The 22,728-nt window shown below is 36.3% G+C and overlaps 1 protein-coding gene across 2 annotated transcripts in view; it reads left to right on the top strand.

Annotated features, from left to right (window-relative positions):
- LOC140740006 (ELAV-like protein 1) overlaps positions 1 to 21,816 on the top strand; it is a 55,259-nt gene extending 33,443 nt beyond the window's left edge. Inside the window, exons 4-6 of one of the 2 annotated variants that reach the window (XM_073068780.1) lie at positions 258 to 411; positions 1,195 to 1,420; positions 20,669 to 21,816. In XM_073068780.1, the coding sequence (XP_072924881.1) occupies positions 258 to 411; positions 1,195 to 1,420; positions 20,669 to 20,861 (573 nt within the window). In that variant the 3' untranslated portion in view covers positions 20,862 to 21,816. Of the gene's footprint in view, positions 1 to 257; positions 412 to 1,194; positions 1,421 to 3,830; positions 5,210 to 20,668 lie in introns of those variants that run through there. The other variant, XM_073068779.1, reaches the window with a different exon arrangement.
- The last annotated feature ends 912 nt before the right edge of the window (positions 21,817 to 22,728 follow it).

Genomic DNA, 22,728 nt, shown 5'->3' with positions numbered 1-22,728 from the left:
TGTTTGTAGGATGTTCCATTAAACATGGTGGTACTATCACACAATACAATTAACTGTGCTTTCACTGTGAAGACAGGATTTCACTGTTGAAGAATTGTGTGCTGTTCACTCCAACTAGAACTGTCACGGGAAGATGCATCTATAACAAGAAGATTTGTGAGGACAAGTTCAAATAGGTACTTGTGTTATACTATAGTTACCATGGTTAACTGCCCATATAGGCAATTGATATGATTTTTCTTTTATCTATTTGAAAGGTTTCATATGCCCGACCAAGCTCTGACAGTATCAAAGATGCAAACCTTTATGTGAGTGGGCTACCAAAGACGATGACTCAGAAGGATTTGGAGCAGCTATTTGGACGTTATGGTCGCATCATTACATCTCGTGTCCTTGTTGACCAAGTCACGGGTGGGTGATTTTTACATTTTCTTCAATGATAAAAGGAATATTTCCAAACGTGTGTGTTGGTCATATTTATAAATTAGTGGTATTGGGTTAAACTGTAGACTCTATAAACAGATGGTTTGTTAAGATTTTCAAAATATGAAATTAGAACACAACTTGAATCCAACCTTGTTCAGGTTTTGCAAAAAAAGGGCATGGGAGGGGGTGAAAGTATAATCTGTTTGAAGAAAATAGTTTGGTTATTTAACAGTTAGGTGCCTATCTTCACTTAAAGTCATCGTAATCTGGATTTTTTTGGTCTTGATATCCCAAGAATAGCTGCAAGGTGGTGAAAGGGCTGTATCTGATTAAAATACCTTATAACCCTGCTTCTGAGTCAAGAAAAGCAGGTGTGGCTACACAAGCCCAACAAGGTATTGAATGAACCATCAAGCTTCAATCATCATGTTTGTGGAGATATAGTACCGTAATTCCACTGGGAAAGGAGTCACTGGTTAAGTCCTATGTTTCATTACTAAATTGAATTAATTATTTGTATCTTTGACTTTAAAACAGTTGAAATGGTCTGTAAACTTTTTATGATAGATTCTATATGCTTGCTAATTGGATTCCAATAATTTGCCAGGAGGCTTTTCAGTAATGCCACTTTGAATGTTTTTGTAAAACCAATACAACAATGATATTTGTATACCAGAACGCATCAACTGCATTTATAAATTGAAGTTGAATGGATTACTGGCAACCTAAATACTTCAGTATTTAATTTAATATGCTTGTCTCTTTCAGGTATGTCCAGAGGAGTGGCTTTTATTCGTTTTGACAGGAAATCTGAAGCAGATGAAGCTATTAACAATTTGAATGGGCACAAACCACCAGGTGCTGTTGAGCCAATTACGGTAAAACTTGCAGCCAATCCTAATCAGAAAACAAATGCATCTCTGCTGGCACAGCTGTATCATTCACCAGCAAGGCGGTTTCCAGGACCATTGCACCATCAGGCACAGAGATTCAGGTATATTACTTTCATTCAAGTAGATGCCAATTCTGTATTTTTGGAAAGAAGCAGAGTACCATGGATGACTATATATGTCCTCTTATAGATTTCAAATGTTCTTTAAGATTTCTTTGTGCAACTCTGATGGTTAATGTATTTGGCCATTTACTTATTTCCTTTTCATTTGGTACCAATTTAGAACTTGATTAACTTATTGGATTTTAATTGATTTTACAGTAATATTTCTCATGAACTCTTTGATTCTTATTGAAAATAAGTGATAGAAGCAAGATAGCTGTAATTGGTAAGGTTGATTAATTTCAGATGAGTTAGTAGTGCAGTGTCCTTTGAGCAAAGGTTATCCAATTACATGGACTAAAAAGGCTAAATTCTTTGTTCCCCACGATCATATAGATTATTGAATTTGGTTGAAATGGGGCCATTGCAGCTCTGCAGTTTGGAGGTCATGCCACATCCACTGTTTTCCTTTTTTCCCCACTTTATTTTTCTTTTTTTTAAATTGTCTCTGCAACCATGGAGGAAAGAAATTATTTAATTTGCTACTACGTCTGGGACTTTCTGAAAATTTGGAGGAATGTGTTATAGTGACATTTCTATGAGTTTAATTTTACATTGGTAATTAGGAAGTTATTAAAAGATATAAGTCTTATTTTCTTCCCTGATCTCGTAAATCATCTAATTGTTTTTGTTGAATAGTTTGGTTAAGTTAGGGTGCCACAGTAGCACAGCGGTTAGGGCACACTATTACAGCTCATTATTGCAGGGTATTCAAGAGTTCAAAGTTCAATTCTGATGCTGCCTATAAGAAGCTTGCACATCTTACTCGTGAGCATACGGGTTTCCTCCAGATGCACCAGTTCTCTTCCACATTCCAAAGATGTACTGGTTAGTAGGTTAATTGGTCATAGTAAATTATCCCATAATTAAGCTAGAGTTAAATAGGTGGGTTGCTGGGCAGTGCACCTCGTTGTGCCAGAAGGGCCTGTTCCACGCTGTATCGCCAAGTAAATAAATAAATAAATAAATAGTTACAGCCCCAGTCATTAAGGTTTCGTTTATGAGAGAGAATGGGGTTGGGGAGAAACAATTACATAAACTATTAATCTTCAGATGAACTATACAAATAACCTCCAGCTTATCCCAGCAATACTTGCAGTTTGGAAGTGGCCTAAAATTAAAAGGAGCCTGGGGATTGAACAGTGTTGCATAAGGAACAGATTTTAAAATGTTCACAGTTGTATTGCTTACTTCAGAATTCATGTTGCCTTTTTGGGTTGCGTTCCACGTCTAAAAATTTTTCATATTTATGTCAAAATGCCTGACCATTATTTTATATTTATTTGGATGTTACTTTTGTGATAAAGTCTGCAAAAAATGGTTTTTATTCTGAGACGCTAACTGATGTTATGAAGCTTGGTTTTTGTGGTTGAAATTTAACTTTGCACAGTTGGCATATCTGGTTAATGCTGCAGAACCAATTTAAATCAAAGTACTTGAGCTAGTTCAGTTTGCAGTGATGATGCTCTCAAGTCTGAGTCTAAGGAGCAGTACTTGTAGAATGTAGTAGACAAGAGGGATTACTTGATACATTGTTTGACTGTAGTAAAGGTGCACACTAGAAGAGTTGTGTTGATTACAGATAGGACTGAATAATACCATAATAAGTATGGTTGAATGTCCATCCATGGCCTCCTCTGCTGTCGGGATAAAGCCACACTTAGGTTAGAGGAACAACACATTATATTTTGTTTGGGTAGCCTCCAATCTGATAGCATGAGCATCGATTTCTCAAACTTCCAGTAATGCCTCCAACCCACCTTCACCATTTCCCATCCCAATGTCCCTCTCTCATGTTATCTCCTTGCCTGTCCATCACCTCCCGCTGGTGCACCTCCACCTCCCTGACCCCCTTCCTCTTTCTTTCATGGCCTTCTGTCTCTTTCACCAATCAACTTCCTAGCTCTTTGCTGCATCCTTCCCTCTCCCAAGTTTAACCTATCACCTGGCGTTTCTCTTCTTCCCCCGCACCCCATCTTTCAAATCTACTTCTGTTATTTTTCTCCAGTCCTTTTGAAGGGTTTCGGCCCGAAACGCCAACTGTACTTTTTTCCATACATGCTGCCCGGCCTGCTGAGTTCCTCCGGCATTTTGTGTTATGTTGTTTGGATTTCCAGCATCTGCAGATTTTCTCTTGTTTGCCGGTTGAAATGTGTTAGCTTTCAGCATACAACCTGCTTTGATCTAGCATCTTATAATTATTAGCTTCCCAATAGCCTTTTGATCTGTTTTTTATTATCTTTTTGATTTTTGGAGGTGGTGTGAATTTTTACTAATTTTTGTTTCTTTTATTACTTTGAAGCTTTTTGACACCAACTTCTTGAGTTAATTTTCTTTGTTTGCTTGTTAGGTTTTCGCCGATGAGTGTTGACAATATGAGTAGTTTGTCGGGTGTGAACGTTGGTGGTCATAATCCTTCTGGCTGGTGCATCTTCATCTACAACCTAGGCCAAGACGCAGATGAGGGAATCCTGTGGCAGATGTTTGGCCCATTTGGAGCTGTGACCAATGTCAAAGTTATACGCGACTTCAACACCAACAAGTGTAAAGGGTTCGGTTTTGTAACCATGACAAACTATGAGGAGGCTGCCATGGCCATTGCTAGCTTGAATGGCTATCGCCTCGGAGACAAAATCCTCCAGGTCTCCTTCAAAACCAGCAAATCTCACAAGGCGTAATTTAAAGCTTATGCGCATTTGTAAGCATTTGATTAGAAATACACTGCTGAAAGGTGAATAAGTCCACTAGTGTAAAGCAACTCTTATTGTTGTGACAGAAGTGTTTTGTCTACCATTCTAGAATAAGTGAAAAGGATTTTTTTTATATTACTATTACTTTGGGATGCAATTAACATGAAATGTTCAAATGTTTGATACTTTTCATTCCATACTTTATCCACCCATCCAAAAAAGGAAGGGAAATACTGAACCAATGCTACAGTTCTGTGGATTTTGAAAAATATCAGTTTAAATGCAGTACCCTCTCTGTTACTAGTTTTTAAACTGGGAACTCTTGGCAGAATCTCTTGGTTGTAAGCAGTTTCATAAATCCACACCCTTTTAGCAAAGCATTCATACATTCATGAACATTAAATATGCTTGTTTTGTTCCCTTGAAGTTAATCTGCTGAGAGTTGGTTGATTTACACTCTTGAGTCATGTTCGTAGCTAAAATTTTCTGTACTTTATATAAATGGCATCTTTGTCCTCCAATATGTCTTGAAAAACTGTGCTAAGAATGAAAAAGGCCAATTGTATTTGATTACATTTACCTTATATAGTGCAAGAATGGAGTGTGGAAGCATCAACATATTTTGCCAAATTTTAAGGTGGAAGAATGTGGATGGGAATTTGTAATGTTTGAGAAAATTTAATTTACCTGCAAGTTCCTGGAGATTCAAACCTTTGAACATTTTTAGGTTTGTTGCACCCCATCTAGTGAACTCCATTGCATTTCTTAATTAACCTTTTTTGTTTTTATATAATTGACATGCTAAATTGGGATAATGTGTCAGATTAGAAAATAAATGTTTTTCCATGCAGGTTAGCTGTCAAAACAGAGCTTTGTTAAAATAGATTTAAAGACTAATCTAAAAGTTTTTTCAAACTGCCTTTGAACTTCATTAATGTTCTGTTATATAATTTCTTTTCATTTTGTTTCCTTTGTTTTGTTTGACAATTGATTTTACTTTTGCATTTATGATCATTAAATTTGTTTTGTTTTGCTCCAATTTTGTTTTGTTTTTGGGTTTTTTTCTGTTTTAAAGTTCATTTGCTGTTTAATGCTTAAATTTTTTTTATAATTTTACAATTCATGGTAGGTATCAAGGGACCAGTGTGCCATGAGGCACCTGATCTTTAGGTATCCTGCCAAAGAGTTTTACACCTTATACTGAAGTGGGCTTCACAGAGCATCTATTTTTATAAACAAACTTTTTACAGGAGAGCTAGCAGGGGATTTTGAATGGAAAGTTTTGTATGCCAACCAGTAAATTTTAAATAAGCTTCAGCAGATGGATTGCTGTAGCTGGCTTTTAAATCTTGTCAGAATTAAATGCAGACACAAATCCACTGGTCCTGTTTGAACAAGGGGCTGGAATGATAGGAAAGTAGAATTGTTGGCTTATATGATTCGGGATAGTGCTACATGATTTAGAGAAGCTAAAAGTATGGTACAAATGAGCTTGATCTTAAATTTGTGGTATAAAGAGCTGACATTAAATGTTGTAGCAATACTTTAAGTCTTTCTTTGTGCCAAATACCCAACTGCATTTAAATACAAAGCAAGATTTTGAGTGTCTTTTAAATTTTTTAAATTCACCTGGAAGATACAGCTGTGGAAACACGCAGTTCACTTTTCATCGGTAAATATTGGATTGTAAGAAATTGTAGGAAAGTTATTACAATTTCGGGCATCTGAGGGGATCAAGACCATCCAATTAGGGGAGATTGAAGGGTTTCTTGCTTCTCATTACAGGACACTTTCCTGCTGATGTTGCTGCTTTGAGTATCTGATCTAATTTACTTTTATTTAGATAACAAAATGCTTACAGAAATCTTTTAGAATTTACTTGAAAGTTTTTACTTGAAAATCAAATACATTTGGTAGAAAATGGAAGGACTTTTTCAAAATATGAATAGTACTTAAAGTAAAATGTACCTGAAGTAATTACTGAAGTCTGTTGAAGAAAAATAACAGAACACTTATTTGTGTTGACTATTACCACAATAGTCATCTCTAATTTGAGGCTCATTATTCATTAGTGCAAACTGATTTATTATTCAACCAGTTAAATATTATTCAGTTTACTCAACTACATTCAGCACTTGTAAGACAGTCTTCTGGTGAAATGAGAATCTGTCTGACAGTTTGGGTACTTAATGGTGAGATCAAGTTTACATAGAAGTATGATTTAGTTAGGTCTTCGTAATATTCAGTAATATACTACTCTGCCATAAGAACTAAAAGTGACATATTCCTTTGGGTATTTTGTAAATGATTAAACTGACAAAGTTTTTGATACCTACGATATCTCCAAGTGGAATTCTGGACCAATTTTTCATGAATGACAAGTTGATTATTCCACACTAAGTGAATTGTCAACAATTTAAGGAAATTGGATTGGTGCTTTCCATTTGAAGGCCATTGTGCAATTAGGTTGGACATATGATGGCCATTGTTCTTAACCTTCCACCTGACACATTTTAGAACATCACTTTAGAGCCTGTAGGTTAATTTTAAACCTGCATCCATTTTTTATAATTCACATTTTTCTTTTGTTTATTTACTGAATAGCATCAAGTTAGTAAGGATAGGTTTCTACCTAATACCTTTAGTGTTTATGGTATGATGTAGGATAAATAATCTCATGGCACTTCTTAAAAAGTCTAAATGAGTTAGATGCAGCATCTATCATAATTGAATATTAGAGTTGGCAGCCTCTGGCCGAGCTTACTCTGCTTTTGTGGATGGAGGGGTATTGATTATACATTCAAAATTATATATCCATATATCCAAAAGTATTTGCTTTATCCAAAGCAGAAACAAAGTAAAAGAGACCAACCATGGGTTAGCATCTGCTGATAGGTTTGTGACAGATCAGTCTGTCTTTCAAGGTATGATCCATTGCTTTGCTTCCAGTTCCTGAATATCAATTTGCAGAAGTTGTACTAGTTTTCTAATATTGCAAGTTCTCAGTTGTCTATAACACTTTGATTGCAGAATGTAAGAGTAGCTATAAAGTATTTTCCTGAAGTTTAGATATATTTAGTGTTATTTTTTAATGTGTTTCTGATCATTCTTTAAAGAATGCTGTTCAGTACACTGAATAGCCACAGTTCAGTCACTGAATCTATATGATAGTTAACCCCCCCCCCCCCCATTTTATTTACAGTTCTGTTGTCTGATATGAGTTACTTGCATGTCATGCTTGGACTGGAATGATAATGAAATGGAACAGTAAATTACCAGTAAAATTTTCAGTGACAGTTGATCATTACGATCTAGGTTTACAGATTGATAGTGCCAAGCCGGCTATCTTGATAAAGCATGCAATCATAGCTCAGATAATTGGGTTTCATATCGTTATTCCTAATTTGTAATCTGGTATAAAATAATTCATCGAGGTTAAGGACAATTGGTTAAAGAAAAACTAATCATATACAGTATGCTGGAATCCATTCCTTGTGATTTGGTCTATTTGAAGAATAGGTAGCATATACCCAAAGGTATGTATTTATATTCAGACTCTCCAGCACCCGCTTCCACACGTGTGTTTACTTTCAGAATAATTTATTTTGGTTAAGATATTATTTCCATTACATCAATCTTTTCTTTTAGTAAGAGAAGAGCTAAGGTTGATTCAGATTCTAGAGTTAAATCACTGCAAACATTGTAAATGCATCTTTTATTGGTTAACTGTTGCTTGCTTGGATGACATAATTGTGACCATGTTAATCTCTAAATTCCATCCCATTACACATTTGGGCTATGACATTTTTAAATTGCCTCACTATTAATAAAATCTTAAGGTAGTTTTGAAGGTCATTTTTGTGCAAAGCAGCCAACAATTCATTTTTAAATAATGGGCTGTGAATCAGAAAAGTCCAGAGTTAATGCCCTTCAGGTCTTGAGTGAAGTGAAGCAATTCACCTTGATGTACTTAAGTTGGGGGAAGAAATCTGTCACTGATTCCATAATAAACACTTGTAGGAAGTGATTTTTGATGAAGATAGAATGTACGTGGGTATGATCTTTTAATATTTTTGTCACTCTACCCCATTGGTTTAAAATTCTGTACTGATGTGGCACATGTGAGTGATGGTTGGTAGGCATGTGAGTGAAGAGCTCGATGCCATCACAGATCTTTAACTTTTGGGGAAATGTTGGGTCGGAGGATTCCAAGTGAATAAGGGAAATGATTTGACCCTGTTATTAGGCAAGTTTTATTGCATTTTGCACTTGCAGTATAAACTATTACCTCATTAAGAATCTAGCCTCCCAACTGAAAATGTACATTCTTTAACATTCTTAGTAAATAAATTTATATCCAAGCAATATTGAATTCATTTAGTAACAATGTTAATTATTTTTCCCCATTTTGCTGTATTTGTTATAATTGTTACCTATTCACAGTTAATTTCAGCATTTGAGAATGAGTGAGTGAGATTGGGGAGGAGGGAAGAGGAAGCATGCAGATTCACTTATGCGCAAAGGGATATCCTTGACATATATTGAGTGCATGTTAGCCTTTCTAAGAGATTTACTTTCTTATGTACTTTATTGTAAATAATAGTTTCAAGAGGAATAAAGACAGCTTCATGTATCTGGCCAGGCTTGTCAGCTGAAAGGTTCAATGCTAGTGTATGTTGGATCCTGCATCTGAAATTAAACAGCTGAAATTGAGACAGGACCAGTGGATATTAAAAGTCTCTAATAGTTGAAGTGCAGGCCATGCCAGTGGACCTTTAAATTCTTCCTCATTCCCAAACAAATAGGCGGTATTTTATGTTCAAACAAAAGGCAAAAAAGGGCATTATGTGTCTACCACAATGATATTGGGAGTACAAGTAGGACCAAGGGTTAATTAGCTCTACTTGAGAAAAGAATGCACCTTCTGATACTGCTATGGTGAAGTTAGTTGACCATTAAAGTAGATTGACAGCTGTACAGGGCATCTCCTTTATTTTAGTTGCCTCATTTTTTAATTTTATATCTTCAGTCATAGTATTACATATAGAATACTTCTGATGTTTTTGTTTTTTGCATTGTGCTTGTTTTTAAAAACTACAGGTTAATTTATAGTGTAGAATGCTGAAGGCATCTTGCACTTCAATCCAGCACCCAGGTATTAACAAAAAATGTAGCAATCTGTTTAATGCTTTTTTTTCCCTTTGTGTGTGTGTGTGTGTATATATATATAATTTATGCACACCATAAATTCAAGCCCCATGACTTGCTGAAAATGCAGGAAAATAAATGCTGCAAAAAAAAAAACACGAAGATTTTATGATCCTTCTCTCTCCAAATAGAGGAAATGGTTTATATTCATTGTTAAAAGTCATCCTGTTTTACTTTATGGCTTAATTTTGAACAGCCTTTGTAGTGATCTCACAAATTTCAACTGTACTTTTATTATATATAGAGGCAACAAGCAGCACTTTAACAGCAAGTGTAGCCTTTAACAGCTTTTATTATCCTTCAAAATTATACAGTTGTGCACAGGTGTTCAGCCATGAATAGTTGCAGTTGTCAAACTTAATATAATGACCATATCCTAAATGATTCAAAGCCTCACTTGACATTTGTAGCACAGTGGTCTTATTTAGGTATTATGTTCAGTTGGGGATAACCATTTGCAATTTGCAATTTAATGAAATCAACACTAGAGAATAATGAACATGGTGCAGTTGTAAGTACGTGGATAAGAGAGTGGATTTTCCAGCTTAATCAAAAGAAAATGAACATGACCTGGACTTGAAACAGTGAAAATTAATTAGCAAAAGTTTGAATTTTGGCAAAGTGTCACATTTCTGTAAAATGAATATGATGGTCACAGATTAGCCATTGATTTGTACTAATTTCCATTCTAGCTTGTAGCTGTGCTGAGAAGATTTTTGGTAGAAGCAAAAGTGCTTAAATTAATTTTTTAATAAGAGGTATGATGGAGTAATTTGAACAATAAATTGCAAAGTAATTTGCCCAGCCCATTTTTATAATTTTGATTGAATTCAAAATTCAATCAAATTTTGGTCTTATTAAAATTAACTCTAATTTATGCATTGCCTTATGTGTGATACAGGATCACAAGTTCTAATGCATGCATTGGCATGTGCCATGAGAAAGATGACATGGGGATTTGAATCTTGCAGGTTGTAACCAGGTTCAGATGCATGTATACCCAAAACAGTTTTCACTTTGGCTGCAAGTGTTTTATAGCCTGTGTACATGGTTGTTCTTTCAGATGTCTTTTTCCCTTTCACTTGAGCCAATTGCAAACTGACTCTAGTTCTGTAATCCAAATAAGGCTAAAGTCTGGGTGAACAAAAATTTTGAATTTTAAGAAATGTTGAGGTTTAATAAGTACTCATATAGCTGGTTAGACATTATTATAATATAGTGCCAGAATAAACATAAGACAAGGCTATAGCTGTTTGAAATGAAAATACATTGTATCTAATAATGCCACTAACTTCAATATTCAGCACTGCAACTACTAAAAAGTGGACAGCAAGAAGCACAACAGAGCTGGGAATATTCCAGGATTGGAAAAATATTACGAACCAGATTGGATGTTTGTCTGAAGTACCCTTAGTAGTTTTGAGATCTAGTCAAAATGAATGGGTGGGTGTAATATATTTTAAAGTTGTATGTTTTTTTTCAAGACATTAAGTAATGCATGGCAGCTAGTAGGGGTTATTTTTACTAATGCAGTACAATATATAGTTCCTGGCAAGATGGATGTGCCTGGGCTTAATGTGTACTGTAAGTTCATGGATGTAAATGTTTAAATACTGTTGCTTTATTTTAGTTTGCTATCAGACAAAAGCCAGACGAAGGCTGTTTTAAGTTATTAAACATTTTGTACTTAATTTATTTTCTCACCAATATTAAATTATGTTTGATTCTGTTTTAAAAGAAAAGTCTGACTGAACTCTTGATTTGCTTTTTTTACAGTTTCTGAAGGGATAAGTAGTGGTCATAGGTTTCATATTCAGATTTTAAAGATAAATTGGGTATCCATGATCATCTTGATTTCCCTAAAAAAATTTAAATTGTTCGAATTAGCATTTCAAAATGCTTTGACTTATCTTCTCCCCACCCTCACAGATGTGAAATCAGTATGAGTAGTACATTGATGTAGCAAATGATGGCAGTGTCACCTATTGATATTTGCGCTGTTGTCATTGTTTTTCCGATGTTTCACTCAAATTTTATTGGATCAGTTTTGGCCCATAATGCACTTGTATCTAAATACTATTTAAACATTTGTGTTTTTCTGCTAATTTGTTCAGTTAAAAGCATTATAATCTAAGAATATTATTAAATTTAAAGTAGGGATTAGATTTGTATTGTGTGGTGAATTGACTGGTCCCTAATTAACAATGAAAATCCTAAACTGCAGTTGACCTAACACACTACTTCCTGATGTATATTTTAGTTCTCAAAATTAACCCATTAAAATAGAATTGAGTTGCATTGCATTGTGGCTATTAAATTGTGATATACTTTATATTAACATATACGTCATCTTTAACCTGTGAAGTAATTAGTCAGTTGATTGAGATAACCAGGAACAGATCTGACTGGGGTAGTAATTTTGTTTTTAAGCAATCCAGTTGAGCTGTGGATTCATTGACAATTGTGTAACTTTGGATTTTCGCAAACTTATCTAACTCCGTATCTGATGTAATTTTGAACTGTTAAAAAAGACGACATCCATTTCTAACATGCCAAGAATCAATGAGTCTACAGTAAAATAGTACACTGGCTGGGTGAATATATGCACTTACGCTTTTATAAATTTGTAGTAGAAAGTTTGATATTACTTGGACGGATCAAACTGATCTCTTTTGTGTATTTGGTTGAACTTAGTCTTCTGTTTTTCAGTTTTTACCAATTGATTTATGTGAATGGTTTTGCTCTTTGTCTAAGTTCTATTTGTAGGATATGTGAAATGTCTATAGATCAGCTTTAATTCACCAATCGGTGCCTCAACCTCTGGTGATCAGAACACTCTGCAGAAATTTCTTGGATTTGAAGAGAAATAGCAACAAGCTACTTGTGATTTATGTTAATACGGTTACCACACTTACTTTAAAAGCTCACATTTGGCCTTTAGCTCTTTACCTTGTGAAAATGGAAGTTATACTTTGTGATGTCATTAACAGTGCACTTGAGCATATCTTCATCAACTCTAAAAAAATTTTTTGATGAGGTGAGAAGATTGTACAGACCAGAAGTTGCAAATATTAATGTGGCTCAGAAATTGAAAGTCACAAAATAACTTTAAGCATGTAATTATTTTACAACTAAGGAGTGCTCCTGAAGTAGTCTATGCTTATGCCTCTAAGACAGGTATTAGCAAATAGAATACTTCTTGAGATTTAAGAATGAGGATAAATCTCCATTGATACTGGTGTTGTGGTTGTTTTTGGAATAGTTAACCAAAGTTCCTACACCTGTTCCAAAGTTCTTGCACTGTTGAATTACTGTCAAAGTTCATCTGCATGCAAGTGCTCTACTGTTCTTGCAGCATCTAATTAAAAAAAAAACTGGTTGTACAAGACCACTAGGAGTTATTGGGAAAGTGTCAGAGATTGGATATTATTGTATGGTGATCATGTTTCTACAATGAATATCACCATCTTGAGTTGTGAAACATCAATAATCTTCAAAGGATCACAATTATAAAAGTTGTATCATAGTTGGAAATTTTTATGATTACTTCATCTGGGAGCCAGTTCTTTTTCGCTCCCTTGGATTTGAGCAGCAGAGTCAAGACCTAGATTTAGATTTTAGGCCATCACTCACTGACTGCAAAAATCAGATTATTAAATGGGATTTGATGGAGTACGTGGAAATAGGCATTAATTATTCATGTAGATTTGTATAACATGCAAGGCTCTTTTACTTATCGGCAGCTGTGGTAATTACAGAATTATATAATTTACATTAAGAATTACCATTCATACAAAAATTTAATTACAAAACATTGAACTGTTACCAGGATCTTGTGGTCTGATATATACTACTGTTGGTATTAAATATTTTATTGATGATTATTCATCCCAGAAACACAAATGTGGATTCACAGATTTATAGCAATTTATGCAATTATACAGCAGAAAATAGATCTTTTCTATCTACCCCTCTGAATATCTTTGAAGCACACCTGCCACATCCTCTAATAGCTCATTCAATATAGCCACCATCCTCTATTTGGGGGGGAGGGGGGTGTACTTGGCCTGCATATTCCCTTTAAATCTACCCTCTCACCTTAAACATGTGCCCTCCAATTTTTGACTCCCCTACCTTGGGAAAACATCTTATCTACCCAACCTAAAAACTGACTAGCCACGTTGCCTGTGCCACTCAATTCTATAGACTTCTGTAAGGTCACTCTTCAGTCTCCTTGCTCAGGAGAAAACTGTCACAGCCTATGCAATCTTGTAACTCAAACCCTCCTGTCAAAGTGAATCTTTTCTGCATCTGTAGTTTAATCACATCCTTTAGCATGACAACTAAAGCTGTACACAATACTCCGAAGTGTGGTTTACTGTCTGTACAATTGTGATTTGACATCCTCCTACTATACTCCATGCCTTGGTATACCATATGGCTCCTTCACCACTCGGTTCCATGGAACATTTGTATGCCAACACTCCCCTGATTCTGTCATTCACTGTGCATGGTCCTGGCGTGGTTTAACTTCTCAAAATGCAGCACTTGTGAGTTGAAGTCCATCCCTTATCCACTTTCCTAGAAGATCTTGAACTTACTGCACTCAAGTGTTTGTGAAGATCATTTCTGAAGTGTTCTTACTCATGTTAGAGGTAAACTTGGCAATTTGGTAGTGCCAAAGAAGGTTTCACAATTAATATATGACCCAATCTCTTTTTGATGAGGATTGTGAAAAAAATGTTGGTTCCTTATTCTTCAGGTATTGCCATGGTGCCTTTTGATGTCCACAAATAGATGGGATGGGTAGGATTGAGGTACCTTTGCTTCGCATGCAGTGCACTGGATTCTTCTGACTCGGGCATGAGGACGATGTGAACCAGACCGGCAATCTATTAATTGGGAAGGAACACCTCTAATTTACAGTTAGTAGTTATAGTCAGCTGGAGTCACTTGTTATCTCTGTACCTAACAAAGTGAGCCACAAACCTCCAAAAGCCTGGAATCAGCATTCAAAGCATGCAGAATTCTAACTGTTAGTGTGAATGCAAGCTGTTCCAGAACAAAATTGGTCCATATCACAGCTTGATCTCTGTAATTTTGGCCATGTACTTTATGTACAAAATTGAAGGAATATAAAACAAGATTAACCAACTTCCCCCTCCACCAAACACACACAAGTATATTGGGATAATGTCATAGAGCACTACTACAGCACAAACAGGTTCTTTGGCCCATTTATTCCATGCCAAAGGATTATTCTTAGTCCCATCGATGTGCAACTCCATGCCCTTCGCAGCCATATACTTATCCAAGCTTTCTTTAACTATTGCACTTCAACCCATTTCCACCACTTGCGCTGGCAACTCATTCCACACTTTCTACTCCAAGGGAAATGGTTCTTAAATATTTCACCTTTCACCCTTAAACTATAACCTCTACTTTTAGTTTCACCCAACCTCTGTGGGAAAAATCTGCATTTACCTTCTATACCTCATTAAATCTCCCCTCATTATTCTACACACCAGGGAATGAAATCCTAACTTACTCAACCCTCCCGATAACTCGTGTCCCAGTAACATCCTTGTAAATTTTTTCTGTACTCCTTCAATCTTACTGACATTTTTCATGGACGATTCTTGTGGTAGAAGTGATGCTGTAATGAACTGAAACAGTATGTTAAAATCATCTTGAGCATTTCAGTTACAAAAATCTACGTTAATATCACCTTAGATTTTTTAGGGACAAAATAAAGAATTGAAATTATTTGTCCCATCATGTGCATATGTGACATTATTAAAATTTCGTTTATGTGTTTTTTTCTGTAGTTGAGGAAGGGGTGCTTTTTTCTTAAAATACATGCCCTTTAAATTAAATAACACTCTCTGTCCATTGTATGTTGAGTTTATGAGACAAGAGCCACATATTTCCAAGCTGCAAATTAGGTATTTTATTGAGTTTGCATTACTAATGGTTAGCAGTAGATAAAGGATTGATGGCAACCAGACTGGATCTACTTCGAGGTCAGAAGTAGACTATAGTTGAAAATCAGTTCATGCTGTCTTGACAAATATATACCAACTGAAACTTAATAGTGGAAGCAAAGAACCACAGCAGAAATGATGGAGAATGAATGGTTGAGATTTTGATTTCATATATTCAGCCATGCAATACTTTACAGTTGCAGTGGTTTGAATAATTAACTACAGGATTGTAAAGGGCATTTATTAACTTGTCTCATATTGAATAAATGTGTTTTAAAAATGAAGCACTAATTGTGGCCAAATAGATGGATATCTTTTCAACCCAAGAGGCCAAGTATGAATGTTCAAGTCAGAGGAAAACGGTCATTAAGAACTGATGTCACATTCTTTTGCTCATATTTTAAGCAGAGAATCATTTGCATTCCACTAAATTGTGAACTACTGTACAATTCAATTAACTTTTAAAAAAATATTTATTGCTGAGACTGACACATAGATCTCATTGGTATGCAATTTTGAACTTTAACTACAGAAGTAATGTGCAATTCCTACAATCTGGGTCAAAATGAATAATCAATTTCTAAAAATGTGTTAAACCATGTCAAAAAATCAATGTGGCACTTGTGCTTACTAGTTATATAATTCTGTCCAGAATTCACTTATGATGGACAAAGTGCCCAAAAAAGGTCTGCCTGAAACAGGCGTAACACTATATTTCAGGCGTAACACTATATTCTATATTTCAGTAATGAAATGAAATTCATAGTAGGTGAATGATTTTTAAATCTTCACTCTGAATTGTATGTCATCTGCACAGGAGTACTTTGTATTGGGGTTATTAGGAATCTTGCTGTACAGTTTTTTTATAAGAAGTTACTGTTTTTATGAGCAATTTTCACTAAAATGCATAATTGTTATAGTGTCCAGTGAAAAAGCAGCAGGCCTGAAGTATGTAGACTGGAATAAATGCTCTTTGAAATAACACCCAGGCTCCTTTTTGATAACCTTTTTATCTAGTCTATTTTCCATTTTGGATATCTTTATTTTGCATTCAAGCTTGATAATTAACCTAATCATTTGGAAACTTTTAATGGCACACTGAGGTCCTACACAGCTCATGGCTTCAACCTAATGTGGAATGATACCACCCAGAAGGGGGATTGTGTTCTCACCTATAAATGGGTTCTGGGGTCAGATCACAGCCTGGCTTATTACACTGCCAAATTAACTGTACATTGGCTCCTAAGGGCTAGATAATTATGACCGGGGGTGGGAGAGAATAAAATTTAACCAAGGAAGTTGTACTTAAGTTGTGAACTGCTAGCTAAAGCTAACTACAGCACAAACCTTGATTAATGTTTAACTTAACACAAAATAAATGAGAGAGACTAGTATTTGTATCAGAATTTAGTGTGTGTGTACCTGGCACAAGGATGTTGGGATGGGGGATGTATGACTATGGGGCTTGATTCTGACTTTTGAACATTTTTTTGAAATAACTTTATTAGCTCCTTTTGACCTACATTGAATTCAGACTTGTATCAATTAAGTAGAAATTTACTTAATATCTCTTTAACCTAACCTCTATCCTTCCTTCAACCTATTTGATGTTTGTTCTCCTTAATACTTGTGTCCTGACTACAACCTAGTTTGCGTGTTTCCAGTTTCTAGTCCACCAGATTGGCAATAGAGCTTAGAGCTATATTTAACCATAAAAACTACAAACTGTTCCTTGGTCTGCAAATGATCATTGCCATTAAATCTCTGCAACTACGGGGATTTAATGCAACAGTAATTGTAGAAGAAAAGCAAGTGCAGCCCCTTAAGTAGCCATTGCACTGATTTCACCAGTTTCTCTGCTTCTGCTAAGATTCTCTTCTATTGTGGGACCAGGTGCATTCCATTTTCACTCAAGTGGGTATCCCTCATGAGCCATGACAGTTGCATTGTGGTAAGTTCTGATTCTTGCATGTTTGTAACTTGCAGCAGAAATTTTAGGTGTTAAACTTAGCTGAATTAACTCCTTAACTCCTGCACTCTCAAACCTACACCATTCCCATATTTATAACTAGCTATAATTATATAGCTATATAATATATAGCTATATATAATTATATAAGCTATATAAAACTGATCTGCTTTCCTTTCTATAGGTCATGGCTTACAAGTTTCAGTTCTAAAGGTTAGGTTCTTTTGGCTGTTGCCTTATTTTCCATACTGTCCTTGGCTTCTTTGCTTTCTGTAAGGAGTTTGTATGTTCTCCCCATTAACTGCGTGGGTTTTCTCCAGGTGCTACGGTTTCCTCCCATGGTCCAAAGAGGTACCGGTTGGTAGGCTAATCGGTCATTGTAAATTGTCTCATGATCAGGCTAGGGGTAAATGGGAGTTGTTGGGTAGGGCAGCTCGAAGGGAAGGAAGGGCCTACTTCATGCTGTATCTCAAGAAATAAAAACTACCTGCACTGCTAACTACGTTGAAAATTGCAAACAACAAATTCCTCTGTTTACAACATGTCTCAGCTTTTATAGTTAAATATGGAAATTGTAATCTATAAACAGCTCAATTGAATTTAAATTATAACAATCTCCTGTTTAGTGAGCCTTCTAAATCCTAAAATTAATATTGACCTGGACAATTTGTAATAAATGAAATTTGTTCCAAGATTATTATATGTCCCCAAATTTCCACTCAGTTCATATTGAAGATTTTAGAGAACCTTGACTTAAGGCTTGCATCAGTCTCTGAAACTCTTAATATTTTGCTTGGGTGACTTCATTGTTAAAAATATTACAAAAGCAACTAGATTCAGATAGAGTGCAATCATCAATGTCACTACCCAGCTTCTAGCTGGAAGTATATTGAGAGAAATGGTAAGGAGATTAGACCTATCTAAGTAACATTTTGGAAAGCCCAAGTCCATCATTCATTTTGCCTCATTAAAAATGTCTTCCATCTTCCCCCAGCCCTTCCTGCAAGTGTACATAGAGTTCAAGTGAAAGATTGGTAAATCCACATTTAAATCAAACTTGAGTAATTTCCCAAAGGCAAGACCTGGAGTTAAGTTTTCTTAATATTAATGTAATTGCGTTGGATTGTTTTTGTCTATTTCCTATTGCTATCATCCTCTAAATAGACAATTTGGAAAGGAATGAAACTCTTGGTTAATTCAAAGTTTTTTCTATAGTACTACTGAATTACAAAGAGAAACTTTGGCTATCTAAACAGCATAATTGAATTTAAAATATAACAAATAATGGGGATTTAAGGGAGGGCAAGAGGTGAAATCGGGTCTTCCTCTGTTACTTGAGATATCAGAAAGCAACACACAAAATGCTTTAGGAACTGAAAAGGAAGGTGCAAGACACCAGAAGAGGATGAATTTGACAGGAGTGGAGAGTGACTGTAGGTGAAAGGAAAGGAGGAGGAGCAGTGGGGGAGGTAATAGGCAGTTGAGAGGTCAGAGTGGGGAATAGATGAAGAGGGGATGTTTTATTAAAACCAGAAGTTGAAGTCAATGTTTATGCCATCAGGTTGGAGGCTCCCCAGAAAGAATGAGAAGTTGCTCCTCCACCCTGGGAGCGGCATCATCGTGACAAAGAGAAGGCCATGGACTGACATGTCAAAACAGAAACGGGAATAGGAGTAAAGTGGTTGACCACTCTTGGCGGATGGAACGGAGGTGCCTGACAAAGTGGTTCTCCGATTGATGTCGAATCTCACCAATGTAGACGAGGCCCTATTGGGAGTAGATGACTCCAACAGATTTGCAGATGAACTGTTGCCTCACCTGGAAGGACTTTGGGCCCCTGAATGGAGGCAAGGGAGGAGGTAAATGGGCAGATGAGCCATTTTGGTTGCTTGCAGAGGTATGTGCAAGGAGGGAGATTAATGGGGAGGGACAAATAGGCAACAAAATCCCTGTGGAATGCAGAGGAGAGGGGGAGGTAAAGATGTGTTTAGTGGTAGGATCATGTTGGCAGAAGTTGTGGAGAATGGCTTAGAATGTGGAGGCGCATGGGACAAGAGGAACTCTCCCTAACAGGTGGCAGGAAAATGGGATGAGTGCAGATGTCCTAGAAATGGAGGAGATGCAAGTGAGGGCAGCATCAATGATGGAAGAACTGTAAGCTTGTTCACTGTTTCTGTAACTTGGTCAGGGATTCCACTTTTGAAGGAATTTCAAATGAACATGTGTTCACTACCCTTCCATTAGCAAAGATAAGGTAATGCACCCAGAGGCTACCTTAACTTTCTTCCTGTTCTGAAATCCTAACAGATATATGTAGCATGGCATGAATCTTGTCACTTTAAGTTAGTAAAAATGTTAATAATTTGCATGCTATTTAATGAAGGGGCATACCATTAGAAATTGGTAAATTGGTTTATTATTGTCATATATCTTGAAGTAGAATGAAAAACTTGTATAGTGTTTGTACAAATAATTCATTACAACAGTACATTATGGTAGTACAAGCTAAACAAAAATTAACAATAAACAATGTTACAGAGAAACTGCTCTGCTGATATACATGGTGCATGGTCATAATGAGTTAGATTGTAAAGTCAACAGTCTATATTATTGTACTAGGGAAGTTATAACATTGGGATGGAAGCTGATGAAATGGTATTTCAAGCCTGAGTTTTTACCAACAATGAATTACAAAACCTAATTCCATGTCTACTGAATCAATTAATAAATGAACATTGATGATCTAATCTGAAACAGTTACAATGTACAAGTAATTCCTCCTCAGCTCTACCAGTGTATGGAGGACATTGACCCACTAAGTACTTAATAGATAATTAGTCTAAAGTTTACTTGCATCAGTTCTACTTTTATTCCTAAACCTGTTGCCCAATGCTGAAACTGGTCATTAGTTTTTACCAAGTGATGTGGCCATTATTAATCTCTAGGTGGTAGGGGAGTACCGCTGATGACGCGCATCTTTATCCCAGTGTTTGCCTGTCAGAAAATGAGTAATGCATTTCTGCTCCCAGTCCAAGGTTTCAGAACACTCCTGCTGCTATAGCAATAAACTGGCACAATAGACTTGGCAAATTTCGGCCCCTTGGGCTCCGAGCTAGGTCTACCCGGTCAACCAGACCTTGTGTTACAATAGTGTTGCTGGTGGAAATTTGCTCTTATGGTAGTGATTTATGAATTTCATAAAATCTGGAATACAAAATAAAAACAAAAGCACTATGATATTTGTGGAAAAATTAAATAATTTATTGCCTGAAATGTTAATTTTTTCTACAGAAACTGCCTAACCTCCTGAGTCTAGTATTTTCTCTTTTTTTTCCAGATTTCCACCATCTACATTTTTTTTTATTTTTCATTTAAAATGGTGTGTGTGGTACAGTTATGAATACCTTCTGAAAAGTGTACCCTTTCAGCTTTCTCTGTACATAATGGAGCACTGGAAACAGGAATTTTCAAACCACGACGATGGAGGAGCTCTACAAAAGATTTCCATCACCAAGCTTCCTGCTCAATAGTTTAATGCAAAAGAGTAGGACAGAAGCTGACAAGTCTGAAGTATAGATAACTTATTTTCAAATTAAAGATCATCTGACATTTCAGTACACTGTTTAATAATTAAAGCACTTGACAGTGTTTCTGATTAATGGTTTAATTTATTTCAATTGCTTTTGAACACTTGCCTAAATAGTTAGTGCTGGTGGCGTTATCAGTGGAGCTGATACAAAGTGTTAACAATCTGATGCTGTGAACCATACTACTTATTTCACAAAAATATGTTTGGCTTGATTGTGGGCAACTCGTGACGGGTAAGAGTACATTTCTTAAGACTTTGTGCATTCATCTCCATTGTTGATAGATAGGTTGTGTGTCCAAGAATTTTCACTACCATTTCTTCCATCATCCGTATGTCACATCTTTACATAAAATAACCTACATCCTTTGGTAGTGTTTGGAAATTAGTTATCAGAAGCTAGTTACAAGAACCAAGGTACAGTGAAAAACTTTGTTCTGCATACCATTCATATGGATCGCTTCATCACAACACTACATCCAGGTAACAAAATAGAAATACTGTGCAATATAACAAAGTCATGAAGACCAAGCACTAACACCACTATAAAATAGCTACCGGCAGTCTAACAATTACTAAAATTCATAACCACTGCTAATGAAGTATGTTATGCAAATGAACAGCTAGAATTACAGAAAGACTCTAGTGGGGAGCTTTGAGGAAACCAGCAAGTAACCGGCGCAGGTTAACAGCAGCCGCGTATCGCCTGATCTAACTGCATACATTTCACATTTGAGCCAGGGCAGTACACGGTGTTTTTTTTTGTTCCACAACATAAAAGTTAATTTACAAAATATAACTAAGGACTTGAAAATAAATGTTTTGATTTTTTTTGATAGAGTGAACCACCCAAGTTAGTGTGGTCATTAATTTATTCTGCTGTGGTTGTTATTCAATTATGGATTTATTGAGTATGCCGAGAGAAAATGAATCTCGGGTCTGTATAGGGTGACATATATGTACTTAGAGTAATAAATTTACTTCGAGCAAAGAGAAACTGTTTCCAGAGGGGAGACACTTTGTAATGGAGAAGATTAGAGAACAAAAAGACTTCCACATCGATTTTGTTGTGGTCTTGAATCCTGTTAAATGTTAAGTACAGAGGTACATGTCAAGATTGCTGATTTTTTTGAAATTGATTCTTGCTGTCGAGTCCACTTAGGTTGGTCACCCGCTTTGTCATAGGTCAGGGAGCAAGCGTGTTTTCTGCTCTCCACGATACTCGTTTTCATTCCTGAGAACCTCCGCAAGTAAGGGTTAAGTCCCACTGAAAAACTAACATAATTTTCAAAGAACAAAAACAAGTCTGCTGGGTGGGGGCCTCTGACACATAACACATTCACACAGAAAAGAGCTCCTGCGATTCACTTAACCAAATAGCAAAATAATTCATTTTCTGCTGGAAAAATAGGATTAATTCAAAGTTGCAAAGTCCACTGGCGAAGAACCTTAGTCCTTTTCTATACTGTGCTCCACTCCGCCCGAGGCTTTAAGTCTCACTCAAGGGGGTGGGGGGGGGGGGGTACCTGACCTTGACTGCCGCAGCCACCTGATCCCATAATGACTTATCGTCCCCTGAGGAAGCGGGCGGCATTCTCAGTGCGTTATTAATCGCGTGACGGAATGACAGCTCTCCAGGGCGTCCACCTCCATTATATAAATTTACCCCAGCACCTCTCGGATACCATATCCTCAATAACTTCGTGATCAGAGGCTCTCCCGGCTTCTGTCTGTACCTATCCCCCAATCCCGCGAGTTCCTTGGCGGAGCACATCCTATCTCATTGTACTACTCTGGTCCTTTTCTCCCCC

Source organism: Hemitrygon akajei, chromosome 16, assembly GCF_048418815.1.
Source record: "Hemitrygon akajei chromosome 16, sHemAka1.3, whole genome shotgun sequence".
Classification (NCBI taxonomy): Eukaryota; Metazoa; Chordata; class Chondrichthyes; order Myliobatiformes; family Dasyatidae; genus Hemitrygon; species Hemitrygon akajei.
The sequence above is the reverse complement of the archived record's forward strand: the minus strand, read 5'-3'. Positions and strand labels throughout refer to the sequence as shown.